Genomic DNA, 24,693 nt, shown 5'->3' on the forward strand with positions numbered 1-24,693 from the left:
TTCTTTAAGATGTTTGTTTTACCTAAGATTAGGCAATTAAAGTGAGTTTCTGGACCTTTTTTATTTCGAATTATAATGATCCAAGTTTCTATGATTATATATTTATGAGATATGAAATAATACTGAATCCAAATACAGAGATATACTAGTCTAATGGAAACAACATATGATATTAGCACTGGGGGGCAAATGTCCACTCCTAAAATAAGCACTGGGGGGCAAATATCCAGATGCAAAATAAGCACTGGGGGGCTTATATCCTACCTGTTATTACTACTGGGGGGCAATTGTCCAAATGTTCATTTTTTCATCCGGGGGGTTTTGTCCTGGGGGGCTTATGTCCTACAATCTTAAAAACCAGCTCATTACAGTATTATGTAATCATATGGGAATATACATCTGTAAGACTGATTGATAGTGTCAATAATCATTTTAAACATTTGACATATAACTTGTGTGCTTCTCTACTAAATAGAGTCAAATGTTGTGAATAGGAACACTATTTTTTTGATTATTTCTGTTCTGGTTGTTTCCCTTGAATTGTGTGAATTTTTGGAATTACTATGAAATTCAAACAAAACACAGGATACAGTTCAGAAATGTTGCATTTAATTCATTAAACATTATATTTTAATATAACAAAAGCTTTTTGTTTTATTATGCATATATTAAAAAACTTAATAGCAAAACGCAAAATTTTAAAATTGTGTATATCATACGAAAGTTGATACATGTATTCCACAAATGTGTTGCGGTAACAAATCGAACATAATTTTGCATATATCTTTTAACCGCTATGGTTGAGATTATGGAAAACAAAGGGAGGTAATAATGTAAAAACCATTGCTAATTTTAGGAAAATTTCACGTGTGCTGGTTTCGCACTGGAAAACAATGTTTAAACTCATATTTGTGTAATAGCATCTACATTTGCACATTTTCTGAGCTTGAATACTTAAATAAGCAAGATAAGTCTGCAGTTTTGTAGAAAAAGTTGGTAAAAATAGGAAAAGTATGCAAAATAGTGGTTTGTAACATGCCGCAAACATAAATTCTTTTTTTCTTCTTATTTGAAGTCATTATGGCAACATATTTCTTCATGTGACACCTAACCGATGAAGAAAGACTAAGATTGAAGCATTTATTTGATAAAAAATACGAAATAATAAGTGAATGCCACATCTGGAAGGGGGCGTACACTCCAAGCGTCTATGGTGTTCTGCGGTGTAGTTTCCGCGGCAAAAGGCTAAGGCTTAAAGCTCACCATGCACTATATTATCTTGAAAATAAACATGCCATGTCATCAAAAATGCATGTGTCACATTTATGCCACAGTAAACTTTGTGTCAACATCAAGTACTTAAGTTATGGGCCTCAAAGCATTAACAAAAGGAAAATATGTGCTCATTCATAAAGGTTCCTTATGCACTTGAAAATGTTTCCAAGCTGTGTCTTGTTTACAATGATGTTCTCATAGTCAGATATATTTGCCCACTGTTTCCAATTGTAGCACTTTGATTTTCAGACTGTGGTACTGTTTGATGTGGTCGCAGTTTAATAGGGAGAACGAGTGGACCCCGAGAACGATTACACGCATTCAAGACATCGTAAGCCACAGAATCACCCAATCGCACGACACTTTCCAGGTCAGGGTCTGAATTCAACGGAATAGAATCTTGAACTTGTTTCTCTACACAGGGCACATGCCTGCAGAAACTTTATAGTTTGGAAATTCTCCTTTTTTGAAAAGTACACCTTTGTTTTTCCTAGCGTGATTGTTTTTATAACTGTGCTGTGATTTCTTATGGAGTGATCTAATTTTGAATGGTATTTTAATGAATGAATATCAATATTTGGTGCATGTATTATGTAATCATATGGGAATATACATCTGTAAGACTGATTGATAGTGTCAATAATCATTTTAAACATTTGACATATAACTTGTGTGCTTCTCTACTAAATAGAGTCAAATGTTGTGAATAGGAACACTATTTTTTTGATTATTTCTGTTCTGGTTGTTTCCCTTGAATTGTGTGAATTTTTGGAATTACTATGAAATACAAACAAAACACAGGATACAGTTCAGAAATGTTGCATTTAATTCATTAAACATTATATTTTAATATAACAAAAGCTTTTTGTTTTATTATGCATATATTAAAAAACTTAAGGTGGCAGGGGATATATCAGTGAAAGGGGGGTCCATGAAAATTACATATCTTTAGGGTAGGTGTTACCTATGGTCTTTAAAAATCAATTAGGTATTTATAAGATGTATTTCTTGTGTTAGGTTGTAGAAAGAATGTCTCAAAATTTTGGAAAAAAACATTACAACTAGCCACAGCTCCCTAGCAAGGAAATTTTGAATCTTCAAAAAGGAGGTTTTCACTTTTGTCGGAAGTCAATATTTCACGCTGCAGAAACAGAACAAAATTTTGAAGGTAAATTGTGAAAAATCTAAACGTATGGGAGACACTTTTCTAGGCAAATAAACAAAGCACAGGGATGAAATTAGTGAGTAATGTAGCCAAAACTAGGATTGCATTCTGTTTGAATGTTCTGTGCATGCCATGAAATGGGTCAAATTTCTCAATTTTTCATTAAAAATGAGGTGGGTGGGGGGAAAGATCAAGGGCCATAGTTTCACAAGTGAAGAAGCCAGCCTTGTCTTTGGTTGTATTTTCAATGTATATTGCCTATGCTATGACACTGACACAAAAAGGCTTTCTTGTGTCACTTTCTGTTTTGATGCAATGGATTTGACTGTTTGCGGCCTTTCGAAACTCGAAATTTGGTCAAAAATATATCCCCTGCCCCCACAGATACAGATGGCTGCGTTTGACAACGCATTAAGTATACGAACATAAAACATACATTTCAGTAAACTGAAACTTAAAATGTCATGACAAGGTTAATATGTGTTTCTTACATGCAATCATCTTAAATAAATATAAATGTATGATGGTCTTATTCATACAATTTCAATTTCTGAAACAAAATGAATCGGAAATTGTACATATTGTCAAGACAGATCATTAAAGATGAATGAGTTGCTCCCCTTTTTTTAAATATCGTTCGGTCATTTAGAAATTTACATAATATTGATGATTTTGTTTACATTTATCAATGCGCTGAAAGCAACGAAGTTGTAAGTCATTGCATAATCTGAGACGCATCTCATTTTTCAAAATCAGGGTATAACTGTTTGAATACAATATTGAAATAAACACAACCCATTCAAATTTGGAAAAAGTATGTATTTAAAGGGGCCGTCCAACATATTGGTATATTGACAAAATTTAAAAAAAGTTCTTTCAGATTCGCAAATTTTCGTTTTTGTTATCCCCCCCCCCCCCCTTCTTCGAAGGGGGTATATTGTTTTGCACATGTTGGTCGGTCTGTCCGTCCGCCAGTCCATCCACGAGATGGTTTCCGGATAATAACTCAAGAATGCTTAGGCCTAGGATCATGAAACTTCATAGGTACATTGATCATGACTGGCTGATGACCCCTATTGATTTTCATGTCACTAGGTCAAAGGTCGAGGTCACAGTGACTAAAAACGTTTTCACTTAATGGCAGCCACTACAAATGACAGCCCATATGGGGGGCATGCATGTTTTACAAACAGCCCTTGTTATGATCTTTTTGAGGAAATAGTAATACCGACAATTTACCTAGCTCTTAAATATCCATTATATGCATCTTTTGACGATTTCAAAACCTGAAAATTATAAAGCGCCATGTGACACAAAACGATTGAATAATTTGGAAAATTCTGTTGTTGTAGTTATATTTTGGGAAACTACAAGGATTGCTTATACATGTATAGGTAAAAAATACATCTGATCTAAGCATGAGCATGGATGGTCTAGTGGTTTAGGTGGGAGACTTTTTACTCCGGGACTCCAGGGGTCAGTGGTTCAAGCCCTGTTGAGGGTTACTTTTTTTCCTTTTTTTAATTGTATTGTTGTTTTTTTTACTGAGATTTTTAGGTCAAATGTTTAAATTTATTAATATAAAGCATTTAATGACATGCTTCAAGACATGCCAAAATCTGTTGGACGGCCCCTTTAAGCAAGGTTTGTAGGCACTCTGTTTATCCTTTTTAAGTTATAGAGATAACTTAGACACACACAAAAAACAAAAAGTCTTTTTTAGACATTCTGAAAGAATAGAAAACATGATGAAATGGTATATAATGATAATCAGTTTATGTCGAATAAAATTTGCAATCACAGTTATATGACATGAACATTGTTGGAATATTTTATGATAAAAATTCCCCTTAGACTTTTTTTATCTTTTTGACGCCATAAACAAAGTTTAAATATACAAGAAGAGAATTGATTAAAATAAATAAAAATCAATTTGCAAGCAATACTTTTTACCCATGAATTAGGTAGTTATTAAGACAGCGCTATTGACCCGTACTTGGTTGTTGATGCATTACTTGTTACCCTTACAGTTTACACGGTGTCAACAAGTCTCTGACTTTAACATCAGTATAGACTAATGCTGCTGGGACGCCGCCGGCATTCACCGGGGCTCCGCCTGGGCATAACTGGCGATGACCGGGGTTAAACCGTTGCTCTGCTGGGGTCTGATGCCAGTATAGCCCCTTTGAGTGCCTGTGGAGTTACTGTATATCGGGGCTCTGCCGGGACACTGCCGGCTTTCACCGGGGCTCCACCTGGGCATAAACAGCGACAACCGGGGCTCTGCCGGGGCTTCACCCGGATAAACCGTAGCTAGTCCGTGGTTGACCGGGACTCTGCCGTGTTGTTGACCGGCTTCAACAAGGGCGGCGCTGGGAAATAGTGTGACCGCATAAACAAATTTGTACGCATCATCCCGGTTCTCACCGGTCAACCGGCATGAGCAAACCGGGATGGACCGGGGCTGTACCGGAAATAGTGAGACTTGGGCTTTAAGTAGAAATTATATATCACTTTTTTGCATCAATTAAATGTTCAACCACTCAATTTCACTGAATTTTAATCAGCAATTTTTTCTCTTGCCAACTGTCTTTCTTAACTTTAAGCATTTTATTTTTGTATCTTATCTGAACAAATATTATTTTAATAAAACTCAGCGAATCATATGTGCTGTCTGACATTAGATAGCTTATGACAAGGGTGATTATGTTGCAAAGCACGCTTTGTACACTAACTTTTCATAATTATGCTCTGGACATAAAGTATGAAAAGAAACAAAGTGAATTATCTCAAAAGCAATAGGGCCACTGATAAATGCAATATTTATATGGCTCTGTATTAGCCAAAGACACACAAAACACACTTATTTTCTCAAGCTTCATTTTGTTTTCATTCTTAAAACATCGCAAGTTTACACTTTTCTTTACTTCTACATCCTTTATCCTTGATGTGTATATTGTGAATCAGACATAGCAACCTACATTGTATGTGATTGAGATAAATATTATTTGATTTTAGTTTTATAATAAGATATAATTAACCTTTAATAAAACATTGAAATATATTTGTGGCCATGATAAAAGCACTCCCCGCACACTCCTAAACAAAATCAGGTAGCCATTTTGGTTAGTTGATTTAAAGTAGATGTTTTTTTTACACATAATTTTAGAATCTAATAAGGTGTTTGGTGGCTGAACAGGTATTAAGACATGAATAATATGTATTCACAGAGTTGTGTTATCTTTTTGGGAAATAATGAATGAGCTAATTATGTTTCTGTTTTTAATACACAGTTGATGTACAGAGGGCACTTTGGCAAGCAAGGGGCTTAAGCATTTTACGCAAGAGAAATAGAACTAAAGTCCTAGTTGGACATTCACGGACATCCCTCCTGTCTAGTTGGAAGTGACAGAAATGTTACTCAAGCTAAACACTTGAAACTATTCTGGCCCCCTCCTGTTCAGGTGGAAGTGACAGTTGTTGGGATAGTTATCTAGTGAGCAGCAGAAACGGAACTCAAGCCAAACCCTGGACATGTACTGACCTCCCTCCTGTTGAGTTGGAAGTGAAAGTGGTTGTCTAGTGAGCAGCAGAAATAAAGTTCAAGCCATACACTGGACCTGAACTGGCCTCCCTCTTGTTTTGGTGATAGTGACTGTGCCTCGGATAGTTGTCAAGTCAAGAATCACATGCCAAGTTGTGTCAGGTAAGATTACATTTATATCAATAATAGCCACAGCCTTAGTGGCATGCAGCCCAATCATAGATTGCGTGTTCAACTGAGGTTCAAATGCTATGTTGGTCAGTCATTGTCTGGTGTCAAATGTGTGTTGCCTGTCATTTCAAGTTTAATTGTTTGACGTCTTCATTGAAGACACAGGAAAGAAGTTAAAAACATTGGAATAGTGTCACAATTCCTAACCCAATTAAGAAGAAATCCATATTTGATACTGTGTCACACAGTGTAATCTTTTGTCAATTCATTGCAGTCAATATTAAGTTGTTCTAAGCAACTATCAAGTCATTATGACATTATCTATTTAATACTTGTATCAATTTAGTAAAATTATTTTAAATTGTGTGTTTTCATAAATCTCATTAATTAACCTGTAACATTAAAGCATGTATATGACATGTTCATGTCTTTAGTTCATGTCTAAAAGTATATGCAGTATGTATTTTAGTTTTATAAAGACATTGCAATAATAAAGACCCTATGTAGGTGACAAATCCAATTATTATGCATTTAAACTGGTTTAATATATAAAGGTTTCAGTTACTTTTGCATAAAAAGCTAATAACACTGCTTAGGTGCAAAGTTGTCAAGAATTATGGAAGATATACCCGTTTCATAATTGGATGAAATGTTTACAACTGTTCAACTAACGTGATGTGTAGCCTCAAAGCGGTGACTTATGCTAAAATAGCCGAAAGAAAATTCAATTTTAATTATATTTTAAACAACTTTTTACCAGCAGAAAGTAACTTATTAGATCACTACAAACGTTTAAACCATTTAAAAGAGACCTGCTTTGTGAGTGATACCGGAAAACGTTGAAAATTAACGATATATTTTTGGTGACCTGAGTCACTTTCACTTTCACTTTCCCGAGTAAACAGCGATGTAAATAAACTGATTGTTTGTAAACACAATTGACTTGGAGGACACGGTATTTTGAGCTCAAAACAAGTTGTATTGCTCTTTTTATGGTAATGTCCAATAGCATATATATATATATATATATATATATATATATATATATATTGTTTTTGATAACCTTTATAAATAAAATATGAAAAGAAATATTTAAAAATCGGTAAATAATTACGGATCACCACCTTAATCGGGCCTTTAAGAACTTTTAAAATTCAATGAAGTGAATTTACTTATAATTCCTGGACAAACAGAGAAGTTTGATACAATTTTAAAATTTGAGTTGTCTCCCTTGAACTTTCGTTACTGGTATATCTCACTTCCATTTTCAATGGTAAAAGTTTGGTACAATTTAAATTTTGAGTTGTCCCACTTGGACTGTCATTACTCGTATATCACACTTCAATTTTCAGTGGTAAAATATTGTAGCCAATCCCTGAATAATGTGAATATGCCTTGATGTTTGATCTATATCCCACTCAGACTAGATTATGTAATATACCCTTTCATGTACACCCTGGTGTTTGTGATGTTAATCGAGATTAAATGTAGACAAAAATATTACTCTTAAGAGGGATTGGCAGGAATGTTAAATATTGAGAAACATGCTGATGACCATGCATTGTTTAACCGCTGGAAAGAGATCTATGTTAGTTAAAGTGGCTGTGTTATGAAAAAAAGAATGATCATAATCATAGATTATGTGCGTGTATTTTGAAGTTTATGTGGTCTTTCTGGGCCAGGGCGTCATTATGTGAAGGCCCAGAGGGTGTTCCAGATGTCTTACCTACAGAGGCTGTATTATGTGAAGACCCAGAGTGTGTCCCAGCACTCGTCATTATGTGAAGACCCAGAGTGTGTCCCAGCACTCGTCATTATGTGAAGACCCAGAGTGTGTCCCAGCACTCGTCATTATGTGAAGACCCAGAGTGTGTCCCAGCACTCCGACCTAATTTGATTACTAGACTCAAGAAAGTGGAAATGAATTTTGATTTAAAGCTGCAGTTTCCAGTTTGTTTGTTCATACCGAAAGTAATATAATTTTGGTGTGGTCTTTTGCTGTGAGAGGAAACCGGCGTGTCCTGAGGAAACGCACCTGTCTGGTATGGTGACAACCTACTAAACTCACATGCCCTGGGAACTGACATTGAACACGGGTTGCAGAAGTGAAAATTGCATGTACCAAGCACTGCACTAACCAGACAGCCTTGAAGATAATGAATTAACGTAAACCTATTTCAATCGAAATTTTGAAAATCAGGTCTATTTGTTTGCTGCATAATACAATTAAATCAGGTCAATGTGTTTGCTGCATAGTACAACTAAATCAGGTCAATTTGTTTGCTGCATAATAAAACTAAATCAGGTCAATGTGTTCGCTGCATAATACAACGAAAACAGGTGAATGTGTTAGCTGCATAAAACAACAAAGTCATGTCAATGTGTTCGCTGCATAAAACAACTTAATCGCATGAATATGTTTGCTGCATAATACAACTAAATCACATGAATATGTTTGCTGCATAATACAACTAAATCAGGTTGATGTATTCACTGCATAATACAACTAAATAAGGCCAATGTGTTTGCTTCATAATGCAACACTCAGGTCAATTTGTTGGCTGCAGTATGCAACTAAATTAGGTCCATATGTTTGCTGCATAATACAACTCAATCAGCTCAATGTGTTTGCTGTATAATACACCAATCAAGCAAATGTGTTTGCTACATAATACAACTGAATTAGGTCAAATTGTGTTTGCTGCATAATACACCAATCAGATAAACATGTTTGCTACATAATACAAGCAGGCCAATGTGTTCACTGCATAATACAACAATCAGGTCAATGTGTTATCTGCATAATGCAACAAGGAGATCAATGTGTTTGCTGCATAAAACAACAATCAAATAAACATGTTTGCTGCATAATGCAATCAGGTCAATGTGTTCACTGCATAACACAACAATCAGGTAAATGTGTTATCTGCATTATGCAACAACAAGATCAATGTGTTCGCTGCATAATGCAGCAATCAGATCAACGCGTTTCCTGCATAAAACAGCAATCAGATCAATGTGTGTTCGCCATCATACAATCAGGTCAATGTGTTTGCTGAATAATACAACAATCAGGTTGATGTGTTCTTTGCAAAACACAACAATCAAGTCAATGTGTTTGCTGCATAATACAACAATCAGATCAATGTGTTGGCTGCATCAAACAGTAATCAGATAAATGTGTTTGCTGCATCATACAATCAGGTTAATGTGATCACTGCATAACACAACAAGCAGGTCAATGTGTTTGATGCATAATACAACAATCAGGTCAATGTGTTCACTGCATAACACAACAATCAGGTCAATGTGATCACTGCATAACACAACAAGCAGGTCAATGTGTTTGATGCATAATACAACAATCAGGTCAATGTGTTTGCTGCATAACACAACAATCAGGTCAATGTGTTTGCTGCATAACACAACAATCAGGTCAATGTGTTCACTGCATAACACCACACAATCAGGTCAATGTGTTTGCTGCATAAACCAGTGCCTCAGATAATTATTTGGGAAATAGGGTTTTCACCCATTGGTTTTGAATAATAGGGTGATTTTATTCTTGAAATAGGGTGAAATGAGTTATAAAAATGCATATCTTAAAATCATTGCGGCTTTACTTCTGTTGAAGCTGCACACTTGTATTGATTCAATAAAACTGTTAACTGTAAACTTAAATAAACTGATGTTTCATACATCTATCATAGGGACCGTTAAGTAAAAATATTCTATTATACTACATATATATACAAGGGATACAACTGTGCAAATTCCTGCACACAACCATGGTGTAAACAATAGCGAAAAATTTGCTTCCAAACGCAAAAAGTACACCAATTTAACTGTATTACAACAGCCAAGACATTTATCTTTCAGAAAATAATACACTTGACTATAAAGTACAAGCTTTTCATTGAACTAAGAGAGAAAGTTTCATTCAAAATTCTCAAAATCCTTACTTGGACACAGGTGTGCACAGCTGAAAACTGGGAATTTTAGAAGTAATTTTCGTATTCCTTTGTTATAAAGCTCTTTTGCTGGTACATATTCCTTGGATAGTTTTTTTTCACAGTAAAATAGAACATAATTACTATTAAGTGAGCATATTTTGCTAGAAATTCATATCAATCTGCTTCAATTTCACAATGACAATGTTTTACTTTCATTTTGGATAGTTCACATGTATTTCTAACATGCGATTTGATTGGTTGAAATTCCACTGCAGTAATAAATCCAGCCATTCACGTTCCACGTAACATTACCTGACAAATTGCATACACATCCTTGAAGATAGTAGAAATGTAAACAAATTTAATATTTACGGTGTTTTACATATATGCAGTTACATGCAATTATGGAAGGTGTCTACTTTGATTAATAAAGTGTCTATGGATAATAAAACAAGGTAAAATTTGCTCAACTTCTCTGTAATTATTAAATTATGAAACAAAATGTGTCAAAGTGGGTGTGCACACCTGTGTCGCATTTCGAAAATTTTACCGTTTTTCATGAAACTTTCGTTTCAAACACAACTATGAACACTTTTACTGCTATAAACATAGTTATTATCTGATAGATAAATGTCTGAGCTGTTGTTATACAGTTTTTTTGGTGTAATTATTGCTTTTGGAAGCGATTTTTTTGCTATTGTTCAGACCATGATGTTGTGCAGGAAATTTGACAGTTGTAACCCTTGTATATATGTATATAGTACAATAGATTATTTTTTACCTAACGATCCCTGTGACATCTATAATCCTTGAAACTGTCAATAACATCAACTTTAAACTTTCGGCACTCATTGGCTCTTGCTTACCTTGTTAGAATTTTTTTGCGATCGACTGATATTTTGGCGCAACAATCGCGGACGTCTTTCGACCTCTCTTAGACATTTTTATTTTTCATCGTAATAGAAACTGAAAGTGCAGGCGCTTTACAAATACATGCTCAATGAGCAACGGATTAAGTCAGATTGAAACCACATGTATGTCGTCGAAAATAATTTGGTCAGACGCTTTATTTAACTAAGAAATATAGTCCGCAGAGCGTTTGAATAACTTTGACTGTTTGCCTGCTCCGTCATCCAGGCGCTTGCTGAATACAAGCGTCGCGCGTTACTATAATAATTCCAAAGAGAAAATACCAAAAAAATGATTGAAGCTATTGTATCATACGCATCAAATTTGACAAATTTGCGTGAAAGTCAAAATGATTGCGTTTTCAATACGCATGATATTGTATTTCTTTGCGTTTTTAAACATTTTAATAGGGTGAAAGACGCAGACACGCAGCTTATCTGGGGCACTGATAAACCAACAATCAGGTCAATGTCTTTGCTGCATATTACAACTAAACCATGGCCATCCATACGTTGACAAAGAAATTAGTTTTTACAGTGATGTATGAATTTTATATTACGTTCATTTAGCAGCGTTTTATCTTCCCTTTGTTAAATTGCTTAATTTCTATAAGGTAACAAAATTGCAGGGCATAGATCTTATTTTTGTAATTAAGTTCATGTCATTTACCCACACTCTATTTCATTTAATTTCTATTTGGATTAGTGTTTATAACAACAAAAATATACATCTGGAGCAGTTAGGCAAACTTCTCTGCCATACAAATATAAACAACCTATAAGAAACATCCTTAAGGTAATTGTATTAAAATATGCAAAAATGTTATGTTGTAGATAATTTTTTAACATTCATTTAGCCTTACTAGGATTTTCTTGTGAGCATGAATGTGGAAGTCCCACTTGTGTTTTCTGATAACAATTTGCCCTGTTTGTATCAACCCTGAGCTACGAATAAATAGAACAATTTTTAGCGATTATCTGATATGACTGTAAAGTGGTAAACTTTTTATCGTTTTTAAACCATAAACCATTTATGCCTAGCGTCTAGAAAAAATTCCTTGGCAAACAGCGTAGACCCAGATGAGAAGCCGCATAATGCGGCGTCTCATCAGGGTCTGCGCTGTTTGCTAAAAGAAATTTCTGTAAGAAATATTCTAAATATATAAATAAATATACTAGACATCCCTAAGTTTGGATTAAATTGATTCAATTTAGAAGGATGGGAGAGTCCACTAGGCATAAATGGGCTAATTTGGTTGTAGTTGCATGCATGAACTAGGATATTCTTAATAGCAGTACTTAGCTATCTATTCTCCACAGTGAACATTTAAGTAGGATCTTCCATAAACAAGATCTGCTTGATGCTCTTTACCAATTGTTATTTCCGTTGATAAAAATAGTGACACCAAAGTGTGTCTTGTACTAACATTAATATATTTAAGAGCAGACACAATCCTAAAATATTTTGTATGCCCCGGCATTGACTGATGTTGGAGGTACATATTGCTTGACCCACCCTTCCATCTCTACACGGTTAACACAAAATGACACATTTCATATACATGTACCGGTAATATCAATAATGTTTACTACAAATCTTCCATACTTTCATAGATGTTGTCCTTGAACACTATCAACACACCCACATCAAACCTACCTCTTGTTGCTGTTGACACTGACATACTTTTGGCTCAGAGTTATTCAGAGGGTCCAATCTCTTGTTTAACAAACAATTAAGCATTTCATCAGACATCAATTACAATTCCTACAAAGGGTTGATACTTACATGTGTGTTATCTTTGAACACTATCAACACACATCACCTGTCCTTATTTTGACAATGACAGACATTGACCAACTGTGGGACTTAAACTCATTCAGAAGTTCACAATTATTGTTCAACCGAATTTAATAATTTTGACTAGCATCAAAACCACCTCCTACAAAAATTTAATACTTGTATGGGTGTTGTTGTCGACCACTCTCAACACATCTGACTTTATTTTCATATTAACATTTACCTTATTTGGCCTTTACATTTTTCGCATGTGCCAATTTCTTGGTTAACCCTTATTATGACAATATATTCATGTTCCTGGCATTTCCTGGTGTTAGGGCCACGACTTTTTTTTTATTGGTTTACAAAAATTATTTTGAAAATGGTCCATCGGGCGGTCGAAAAAAAAAAACAAAAAAAACATCATTGGAAAAATAAGTTAATACTAATAACATCAGAACAAAGACATCATATCTTTTATAACCTTAACACAGAGACGAAAAATCAAATTATGCAATGAAACACATCTATATCTTCAAATGAAATGAGTCACCTAAAAGCACCTTTTTGTAACATCAGGCAATTTTAAACACTCCATTAAATGACATGCGTTCTTCTCCCATTAAAACGAAAAACTGCGCTTCATTTCCGTAATTCGATGCGCACCATTACGCAATGCGATGCCCGTTGCATAAATCTTATATAAGATAAACTACTCATACACAAAGTATGTGTTTGCTCTTATTGGACTTATGACATCGTCCATGAAAAAAAATCGAGGTAGATCGATCCCCGCGTCGTCGCGGTAATGTTTGTTAAAGTTGTTGTCATGAAAACTCGTTGATTTACAACGCAAAACGTCTTATTTGAACTGACGCGAATTAATACAATCATATTTGTCAACTTGGCTTTTGCTTTATTTTGATAATTTAATCCAAAGTTTAATGTTAGCAAGTGTTTTTACTGGAATTGTAAACAAGGAGCCAGTTAAAGTCTTACGAAAATGTGCAGTCTGTGTGAATTGACAGTTTGACGTCATCAAAGGAAAGCCGCTTGCTGTCTGAAGCAATAAAGCGACAATTTTTGCGCCGACAAAATTGGCTTCCTTTGTCTAGCAATCAACATGTCGAACCAATCGTGCGTTTGTTTCTCAATTGCAATCCTCCAATTTAATTATAGCACGTGTATAGCTCCGCCTTCGAATCTTTTGCAGAGAACGGAGGCGGAGTTTAACGGTTAATTGAGTTAGTATTTTACGCAAGTTGAGTTCCGATTTGCCGAAATTACTCGGCCCTAAGCATTAAAACGACAAATACATTTATCAATGATTTTCCGAGATATACCGATTTGTTCCGATTTCCAAACTTTCTGTACAGTTCCTATAAACTATGGCGGACGTGTTTACAAAATTCCTAAACACATATATCGTAAATAATGGCAGTGTTTTATTGGATTATTTATACTAATTATCAAATTGCAAGGTAATACTTTTTTATCTACTATAATATCGGGTTTGTTTAATATAATAAACATGTTAAACAATATAGTTGCGTCACAGACTAGGAAATAAATTTTGATGCGGTCGACATTTTACTGACGCTGATTTTCCTATTGTCTGTTATTAAATAAATTTTGAGAAGTGCCCATAAAAGGACTGGTACATACTGTGTCACATTGAAAAATATCCCGATCTCTGTAATATATGTGAACCAATCGTTGATTGTACTTACTTGATTTTATTCGCAACCGTACTCAAACCGGATCGTTTTTTTTTCTCGTTTCGCTCGTTTTTCAGTGCGGTCGGGAATAAAATATATAAAAAAAAGACGATTTTCCGATTTTATTTTTTTTCCCATTTTCCAAAAATTAGGGTCGGCGGTTTTGTAAACCAAGAAATATAAAAGTCGTGGCCTAGAGGTATATTGCCATTTGCTGTCCATTCATTTGTTTGTTTGCCTGTCTGTCTTTCTAGCAGCAATTATAATGTTGTAAAGTATTGTTATACATGTATGACAGGATGACATTTATAACACAATGTACACCTGATCTCATTTTGACCTTGAACTTGTCCTGTCTTTGGATCAAATTGTGATGTCACTGATTAAGTCACATAACCCTTTGATTTGATAATAAGGAATAATGAGCAGTGTGTGACAACCACTTCTGGGACAGTGTTCACCATATGTGACTAACAAAACGTTGGTGATGTATATTGCTAGTTAAAAATAAAATTAACAATTTTATAAGATCAAGCATATACATCTTAATGAAATAAAATGCAACCACTTCTGTCATATCGAAATAGCAGAATTTAAGGATTGAACACATATGCTTAATACTAGGATTTTACAGAAAACCATTTATTCATGCTTTTGGATCAATGACATAATTATAGAAACATTTTGATTTCACAATCAATGAAAGTTAAGAATATTTGTACAAATATGTTTTTAAATATTTTGTGGAATTGGTGCGTGCTATATAATAAAAAAGACAGATAATAAATGACCCAAATTGGTTTAGGCATGTTCAATAAATTGAAACAATATGTTCCCAAAACAACATAGACCGATGATGATGATGATGATGATGATGATGATGATGATGATGATGATGATGATGATGATGATGATGATGATGATAATGATGATGTTGATGATGAAAATAATGATGATGGTGATAATTAGAAAAATGATTATATTGATGATGATGATAATGATGAGGATAACATGATGCTGATGATGTTGGTGATGATGATGATGATGATGATGATGATGATGATGATGATGATGATGATTATGTTAGTTATTTATCAAGATGAAATATAATAATTCATATGCGTAGTGGAAGTCATTTAATGTCTGTTAAAAAAACAAGACAGCAATGAGGTGCAGCAGTTCTCTATTGTGGCAATAGGAAAACAATTTGACGACTCCAGCAGTCACATTTGTTTACAGTAACACACTCATTGGGAAAGTTGTTAAACACATTAACACAAAATGTGTTGTAATTATTTCTTGGAATGATTATGTTGTTGTTTAAAAAAAATGGCTGCCAGGTGCTGGGGTAGTTTAAATAAAAAAAGTAATACCTTGCGAAAACCACCTGCTCATAATGCTTTAGTCTGAAAGCCTTAGATTAGCGCCTTAGGACCTTTTGCCTTTTGTGTCTTTTCTTGTATACCCTCAAGGCCAGTCAGAACTTAGCCTGGATCAAAATTGGATCAGATTTTTAGTTTAATAGCACTTTCCATTGCTAATCTGAAATCATGACAATTGTTCAGTTGGTACTTTATTTTCTTTTGACTGTTAACCAAAGAACATAATGTGAGCACATTGCATCCTATCTGATGACGCTTGTTGTTCTATCTAAGGCTAGTGACCAATTACAGACTTTACATTACTGATCTATACATGGTATATTAAAAGCTGTTTCTTGTGCAAGTATGTCTCATCATGTTTTTTTTTAAGTCCTGCTTAACTACCCAACACCCTATCAGCTCACATGGATCTGTATTATAGATGCTCAATATACATAATAATTTATCTCTATCATGACATGGCAGTGATGGGGAAAGATTTGTGCTAAAATGCATTCTACATGTTTTTTCTATGAAGTAAGTCAAGAGGCACTTATTCAGAAAACGGATGCAATCTTAATTAACTGCTATTCCCACAAAAATTGTCTTAGTATTGGCAGTTAACAAGGATGTGTGTTGACCCTCTTGTTAGCTTGACTTTTCGAAGAAAAATGAGAGCTATACTTCTAGCCCCTGCGTCAGCATCGCCGTCGGCGTTGGTGAAAGTTTTTATGCTACTCGAAAATATTTTCAGAGGAGCATAAAGTTGCCAGTTTGTAGTTCCTTACTTCCTTCCTTCATTCCGTCACACTTTTGCTACCGTTTCTCATAGCGCCTTTAATACTTAACTAATCGATTTCATATTTGGCATGAATGTACCTTGCATGGACCTCTACCTTTTGATGAGGTTTGAGGTCACTGGGGTCAAGGTCACTGAGGCTAATAATAGACTTCCTTCTGTCACACTTTTGCTACCGTTTCTCACAGCGCCTTCAATACTTAACCAATCGCTTTCATATTTAGCATGTAGGTTCCTTGCATGGAACTCTACCTTTTGATGGTTTTTGAGATCACTGGGGTCAAGGTCAAGGTCACCGAGGCTAATAATAGACTTCCTTCTGTCACACTTTTGCTACCGTTTCTCATAGCGCCTTCAATACTTAACCAATCACTTTCATATTTGGCATGTAGGTACCTTGCATGAACCTCTACCTTTTGATGAGGTTTGAGGTCGCTGGGGTCAAGGTCAAGGTCAACGAGGCTAATAATAGACTTCTTTCTGGCACACTTTTGCTACCGTTGCTCATAGCGCCTTCAATACTTTACCAATCGCTTTCATATTTGGCATGTAGGTACCTTGCATGGACCTCTACCTTTTGATGAGGTTTGAGGTCACTGGGTAAAGGTCACCGAGGCTTATACTAGATTCTTTTAGGTGTTTATTAACACATACATTGACAAAGCGCATCATCGGGGACCATCCATCAGTTTCACAGATATTCTTGTTTGTTAAGTCAAATTACTATAACACTATCAAAGATAATTAACTCAAACTTGGAATACTTCTTTATGGCATCAACACAATTGTGTATGTCAAGTTGAATAACTCTGTCAGCATTATTTCTAGAGTTATGCCCCCTTTTATATTTAGAAAATTGAAAATTTGTTTAAGTTTTATGTTTAGGTCCACTTTATTCCTAAAGTATCAAAGCTATTGCTTTCATACTTGCAACATTTACTAACTATCATGAGTGGACTGTGTAGGCAAAGTAAGTAACTCTGACTGGCATTTTGACAGAATTTTGGCCCCTTTTATACTAAGAGCATTGAACATTCGGTTAAGTTTTGTGTTTTGGTCCATTTTACTCCTAAAGTATCATTGCTATTGCTTTCAGACTTGGAACACATGCTAACTATCATAAGGGGACTGTACAAGACAAGTTGCAATTAACTCTGGTTGGCATTTTGACAGAATTATGGCCCTTTTTATAGTAACTTTTAATATTTTGATAAATTTTGTGTTTAGATGCACTTTACTTTTAAAGTATCAAGGCTTTTGCTTTAAAACTTCAAACACTTTCTTACTATCATCAGGGTACTGTATCTGGCAAGTTGAATTAGACCTTGATCTTTGAATGACCTTGACTCTCAAGGTCAAATAAATAAATTTTGCTTAAATTGCCATAACTTCTTTATTTAGGACTAGATTTGATTCATACTTTTACAAAACAACGCTTACCTGACATACCACAATAGACTTCACCCAAAACATCCCCCAGGCCCCACCCCAGAATCCCCCCTCCCCCAACATTTTGTTTTTCCCTTTTTTAATGCCACTGATAGCAGTTGAACTGTCTGTCAGTCTGTGCGTCCATCCAAAAACTTTAGCATTTGCCATTACTTTTGCAGTATTGAAGATATCCCTTGGTATTTGGCATGGATGTGGAGCTGAACATTTTGAGTGGTGGTAGGTCAAGGTCGTCCTTCAAGGTAAAAGGTCAATGTCAAAGGTCTAATTTTGCTATATTGAAGATAGCAGCTTGATATTTGGCATGCATGTGAATCTCATGGAGCTGCACATTTGGAGTGGTAAAAGGTCAAGGTCTTCCTTCAAGGTCTAATGTCAAAAATATGGCGTCTGTCCGTTCGTCCAAAAACTTTAACATTGGTCATAACTTTTGCAACATTGAAGATATCAACTTGATATTTGGCATGTCTGTGTATCTTATGGAGAAGCACATTTTGAGTGGTGAAAGGTCAACGTCATCCTTCAAAGTAGAAAGGTCAAGGTTAAAGGTAAAATTTTGCCATATTGAAGATAGCAACTCAATATTTGGCATGCATGCGTATCTCATGGAGCTGCACATTTTGAGTGGTGAAAGATCAAGGTCATCCTTCAAGGTCAAAGGTCAAATTATGCAATATTGAAGAAAGCAACTCGATGTTTGGCATGCATGCGTATCTCATGGAGCTGCACATTTTGAGTGGTGAAAGGTCAAGGTCATCCTTCAAGGTCAATAGTCAAATTGTGCTATATTGAAGATAGCAATTCGATATTTGGCATGCATGCGTATCTCATGGAGCTGAACATTTTGAGTGGTGAAAAGGTCAAGGTCGTCCTTCAAGGTCAAAGGTCAAATTTTGCAATATTGAAGATAGCAACTTGCTATTTGGCATGCATGTGTAACTCATGGAGCTGCACATTTTGAGTGGTAAAAGGTCAAGGTCATCCTTCAGGGTCAAAGGTCAAAAAAACAAATTCAAAAACTTTAACCAAAACTTTAACCTTCCTCATAACTTTTGCAATATTGAACATAGCAACTTGATATTTGGCATGCATGTGTATCTCATGGAGCTGCAAATTTTGAGTGGTGAAAGGTCAAGGTCATCCTTCAAGGTCAAAGGTCAAACAAATAATTCAAAGCGGCGCATTAAGGGGCATTGTGTTTCTGACAAACACATCTCTAGTTTAATGTTAACACGACGTTTACAAATGCTTCCAATATAGTCATCATGTATATTTCCCGACAAAAGAGCGCAAAAATTATAAAGGTAGCGTGTGTTGATATTTTTATACAAACTGTGTAGCGCAGAGAACATTGAATTATGTTGATTTCGGTTAAAAGTTTATTTGGTATTTTTTAACACAATTATACCGCAATTAATTTGATATTTCCTCAAAATTAATTTCAAATCAAACACGTCGTATCTTCATCGTTACGGTCCTTTAGTTGAGTAATTATTGAAACAGTAATTGTACTGTATACTGATTCAAGAGAACATCTGGACGGAACTGGATTAAGTATTGGGCGTTATGAAAACACGCATTGCACATCTACTGACCTATTGTGTAGACTGCTGTCTGCGGTGTTTAAACAAAAGAGATTAACATGTGAGAATGCAACTCTAACGATTTGGTCCATAATGTCCCGTAATACATTGTTTTGAATGTCATTATTTTAATCAATACATTTGCGATCTAAATAAGGGACAAGTAGTGTAACACGAGATTATTAATTTTTTTTATAAAAAAAATGCAGTCGGTAGATATCTTCGTCTCTGCTGCTATTAAATGTGTATTTACAAATAAATACAGCCACGCCAATTTTTGCGCGCTTTTATTAGAACAAAGAAACTCATTTAATTTATGTGCACTTTTTGGATAGAATTTGTAACCGAAAATAGCTGTACACGACGCGTGCAAACCGAGTCAGGTGATTTACTCATGTTGGATTACAACTGATCTGATTGGGCGCTCATTTCATCAAATCTTTAAATAGAAACATATGCAGAAGTTCATTTAATACTTTCAAAAAATTGTTAACGTTTGTGTTTGACATTCTTTAGCACTCGTATCGTCAGTATTAACCAGAATTCGTTTAAAAAAATGAAAACGGGCATAAGCTGGATTATCGAGTCATGGATAAAGACGGAAGAAGTTGCATGTATGCGATTGAGACAGTTGAAACGTATGTATCGGAGAAAAGAGGGACTCGTGGAAAATACGACTATCACATTACAATCAGTTATGAGTTCTCCGTGGCTTCAAACTGTTAATTACATAAGGCGACTACTTTTTGACGATGCTGGAACAGCAGCGTCCAAGGTTTGATAACCAGTAAAAAAAATCTTCACAATGGCGCCCTATGTAAAAGACCGAGCCAGTCCGATTGAGATAACTCGATTTTTTCAGTTACTTCCCTTGGCATTCGCCACTGCGTAGGAGATTGCTCGTTGATTTTCATTGATAACATTCTCCTAGCAGAGTTGTCGTTCGTGTTGATAAAGGTAAATATTAATAGAACAGCATATCCTGGGGAAACAGATTCAATAAGTGTATCAGAACGTTAATTTCAAATTAGTAATTTTACATCCTTTTTATTTTTATGGACTAATGAAACAACTATATATTTTCTCTATTTTGTTTGATATTTGTTCTCGATTTAGTAAATAAATTGCGCATAAAAACATGTAAAATTAACTTTTTACGTGATCACAAAACTGAAGAATGCGAACGATTTCGAACCTGCAAATTGTAAACGCTGCACTGCTATGATATATATAGATAAAACAACATTTCATTGCGTTATTGTCCGTCCCGCTAGCGCAGTGGTAAGGACGTTCGCTTTTTCACCTTTACGACACCGGTTCGATTCCCGCTCCCGGCGCAATGTTATATTTTGTATGTTTTGTGGTCACCATTCCTGACAGTTGTTTTTTTTTCCGGAAAATCTCATTCCCCCCCCCCCCCCCCCCGCAGCATTTGAGCATATAAAAAATTAAAAAGTATTTCAGTACAAAACAAATAGCTGGAAATTGCAGCTATCATTCAAAATTCGTCCCAACTGTCGTCAATCTAATCTTATTAGGTAGGAGTGCTGGACTCACTCCGGGTCCCAACATTATGCAGCCTCAGCGCGGAGGTAACTCATTACCTTGGAAAAACACAAATACATACACTGGGTGCAGCCTAGGCGCGTATAGACTCAAACAAGGCAACAAACTCAAGTGCGGGCACAATCATTTAAAATTTACATATTGAATACGATATTCTAACAGAAATTACACAACCACCTAAGTGTACATACCATGTTTGATATTTCGTTCGATTGTTAGATTTCAGCATATACATGTTTAAGGTCATTTCGCTATTAAGTAACTTATCCATATGTTCGTGGGCGAACTCGGATAGTCAAGTGCTCATACGATTGAGCTCACATGGTCCGGCTATGTGCTCATACCTACTTTCGAGAATCATCATGAATGTATTGCCATACTTAATGAACAAGAATGTGACCCGCCTCCCAGTTTCGCTCAATGGGTCAAGTTACCCACGGGTACTACTTCCCCGTACCCCTAAACTTTTTTTCGTACCAAAAATGTTTCGTACGCAATTTTTTTTCGTAACAATCTTTTTTTCGTACCCCAAATTTTCGTACCCCAAATTTTCGTACCCAAATTTGTTATCGTACCCAAATGTTCGTATCAACATACACAATTGTGGTGATATAGATAAACTTAAATTGATGTTTTATATCCATCCACTTCTAAAGCATCGTCACACCAGTACTGCCAGTACTTTGATATATTTATTGGTATACAAAACCGGCAGACGTTTTTTTTTTCAAAAACCCGAAAAAAATAAAATTAGATTTGACATTGTTTTTTTAACAAAAATTCCCGATCCTACAAAAATGGTCTGAACAGTTATCAGTTTTCTAAACGTTCCGCGTTTTATACATGACATCGCGCACTGAGCGGTCGGGTTGTACTATTTTTGGTATTTTACGTTCTTGTGCGTATAAATACGCAGTAACTGTGATAAACCAGTCTGTTGTTATCGGGAACATGGCGACTCCCGTTGACCTGAAGAACAAGGGAGATTGTTTATTTTTGCAAGTCTAACCTCTTCAAGGAACTGTGCAGTAGATTACAAATGACAAAGTCCAGGACGAGTGCACCGAATCCAAATTGGCAATTGGCAGGTAGAATGGTTTAACCGCACACTTATTTAAATGGTAACGTCCTTCCTGGCGGGTGAACAAACAAGCTGGGATCTACACCTAGGTAGTTTGGCGGGTGCGTACCGAGCAACACCGCATGAAGCGACTGGTTTCTCCCCTAATATGATGGTAACTGGACGTGAAGTTAGACTCCAAGCAGACATCATATATGCTGATCCATCTTCTGGAGGTTCCACCGAGATGAGAAATATCACCACCATGCAACAGGCCTGATATGCGGGACAACTACGGGAAAGGTAGCGATGGAACACCTTAAACAAAGGGCAAAACGCAGTTAAGTTCATTTTGAACAAAAAGCTTCGTTAATAGACTTCAAGATGGGCGACCTTGTATGGTGTCTTAATGAGGGCCGTAAAGTTGGGTTATGTCCGAAACTCGAAAATATATACGAGGGGCCCATGCTCATTGAAAAACAATTCAACAGTAAACTTTGCATTGCAAGTATTGTCAGTTTGTATTGCAAACTGACCGAGAGGGCCATACTAAAATGGTGCATCACGATAAACTGAACCCGTACAGCGGCAAACACATTCCTAAATGGTTCATCTCTGCGAAACAGAAACTTAAGAAACACATAAGCGAATAACTAATATGTGAGCCAATACCTAATTCATAATCAAAGACTTGGGATCTTGCGCGAAAAAAAAACGTTGCGTAAAAAAAGAAAAGAAAAGAAAAGTGCATAAATATTTTGGTGGGGGGTTATTACAAAAAAGGGATTATTTTAAGTATAATCTAACATTTAGTGGCGCAAAAGAACAATGACGCTTCTCAAGTTCATTAAGTTTAGTAATAATAAATTGTTACGTCACTACTGGTTGTTTATTTTAGAAAATGTGGCGAGCTGTAGACGATCGTCATAAGAAGTATAGACGTCGTGCCTGTGGAAAAACTGACAGAAAGTCTAGAGTGGTAGGCCATGTTTTAAAATACCATGTGTCGATGAACAGAGTACCATTCTCTTGCAGTTTATGCAATTTCCGCTGCCTTGAGCAACACGAACTTATGGACCATGTACGTAAGTACAGGAGGCATATCGATGAGGCAAGTAAACTTGGTATGACCAATACGCCAGTGCTCCTAGATCAAGCGGAACGGCCGATTGACATCGACAATTATGTAGAAGCCATAGAGGACACAGTGCAAACCCAAGATCCTGTGTTGCCACTAAGCAGCATTGAAAAGGGCTCTGCGTCAAAATTGGAACGACCGGACCAGGAGCAAACGAAACATGCCTTGAATTTCCATACGTCCGTTTAAATGGGCGGCTCTCTAACATCTTCTGATCTATCCATCGAGCCAGGATGTTTGACTGACCCTCCAATGGGTCAGTACGATGCACCAACGCCCCTGTTAGACGAGCACGACGAGGAGGAGGAGGAGTTCAACGTCTGGCTGGGCTTTTTGACCGCCCCTGATGATCAGGAAACGGTTTCTTATGAGGAACCTAATCAGCAGGTTGTACCAACACTGTCTTCTGTTGAACAGCGGGATTGGATGAGCCCCATGCCACGGGTAGTAACATCAGAACAGCCAGCGGTGCTTTCCACTGCGATGACAGCTTCACAGGTGCCGACAGCTATAGTCCAGGATCCGATCAGGGAGGCAATAAGGCAATCAACAATACTGATGGAAAACACAATTAGGGAGGGACATTCTACAATACTGAGTGCCATCAATGCAAATCACAAGGACATGCTTAATGTGCTTAAGGAGATTCGGGACGCACTGCAGAAAGAAAAACAAAAAACTTAAATAAAAACACTAGCTGTGTCATATTACATTTACTGTGTTAATGTTGTTTTACAACGGCACTAACTAATGTGACGATGACAGTTGTTTACTAGTGTTAATGTTTTAAAACTATAGGTGATGTTTGTGTTTAACTTTAAATTTTATTGAAATGTGTATTGGCTACAGTAGTTTAGCCAAATTTTGTGAGGGGGGGGGGTAATGATATGCACTGGGGTTTTCATCTAATGTTTTACCTTTCCTGTAAATACTTGTTCTGGATTCATTCACTCCAATAGTCAGTGCGTTTTGACAAACATAATAAGCAGAATATGTATATGAATCTGACTATTAACAGATCCCATAACATATAAATCAAACCATGTTTGCGTCTTGCAATTTTAACCAGGAATGTGGACATTGTTCTTTCTTATTTAGGATGACTCAGAGAGTGTCTGTTCCGAGTTCTGTTCTGTTCTGTTTTTCTTGATCTTGATCTTGATATTGATGTGTTGCGGTGAAACATTGAAAAAAAATTACTCACCGCGCGTGCGTCAAGTAGCTGT

At 36.0% G+C, this 24,693-nt stretch overlaps 1 protein-coding gene across 1 annotated transcript; it reads left to right on the forward strand.

The window, feature by feature from the left end:
- Nucleotides 1-5,528: 5,528 nt before the first annotated feature.
- On the forward strand, nucleotides 5,529-24,368 carry LOC127842075 (uncharacterized). The gene is made up of 2 exons (XM_052371393.1): nucleotides 5,529-6,146; nucleotides 23,228-24,368. The coding sequence occupies exon 2, from the start codon at nucleotides 23,657-23,659 to the stop codon at nucleotides 24,149-24,151; it is 495 nt and encodes a 164-aa protein (XP_052227353.1). The 5' UTR covers nucleotides 5,529-6,146; nucleotides 23,228-23,656; the 3' UTR covers nucleotides 24,152-24,368.
- The last annotated feature ends 325 nt before the right edge of the window (nucleotides 24,369-24,693 follow it).

Source organism: Dreissena polymorpha, chromosome 8 (genome assembly GCF_020536995.1).
Source record: "Dreissena polymorpha isolate Duluth1 chromosome 8, UMN_Dpol_1.0, whole genome shotgun sequence".
Classification (NCBI taxonomy): Eukaryota; Metazoa; Mollusca; class Bivalvia; order Myida; family Dreissenidae; genus Dreissena; species Dreissena polymorpha.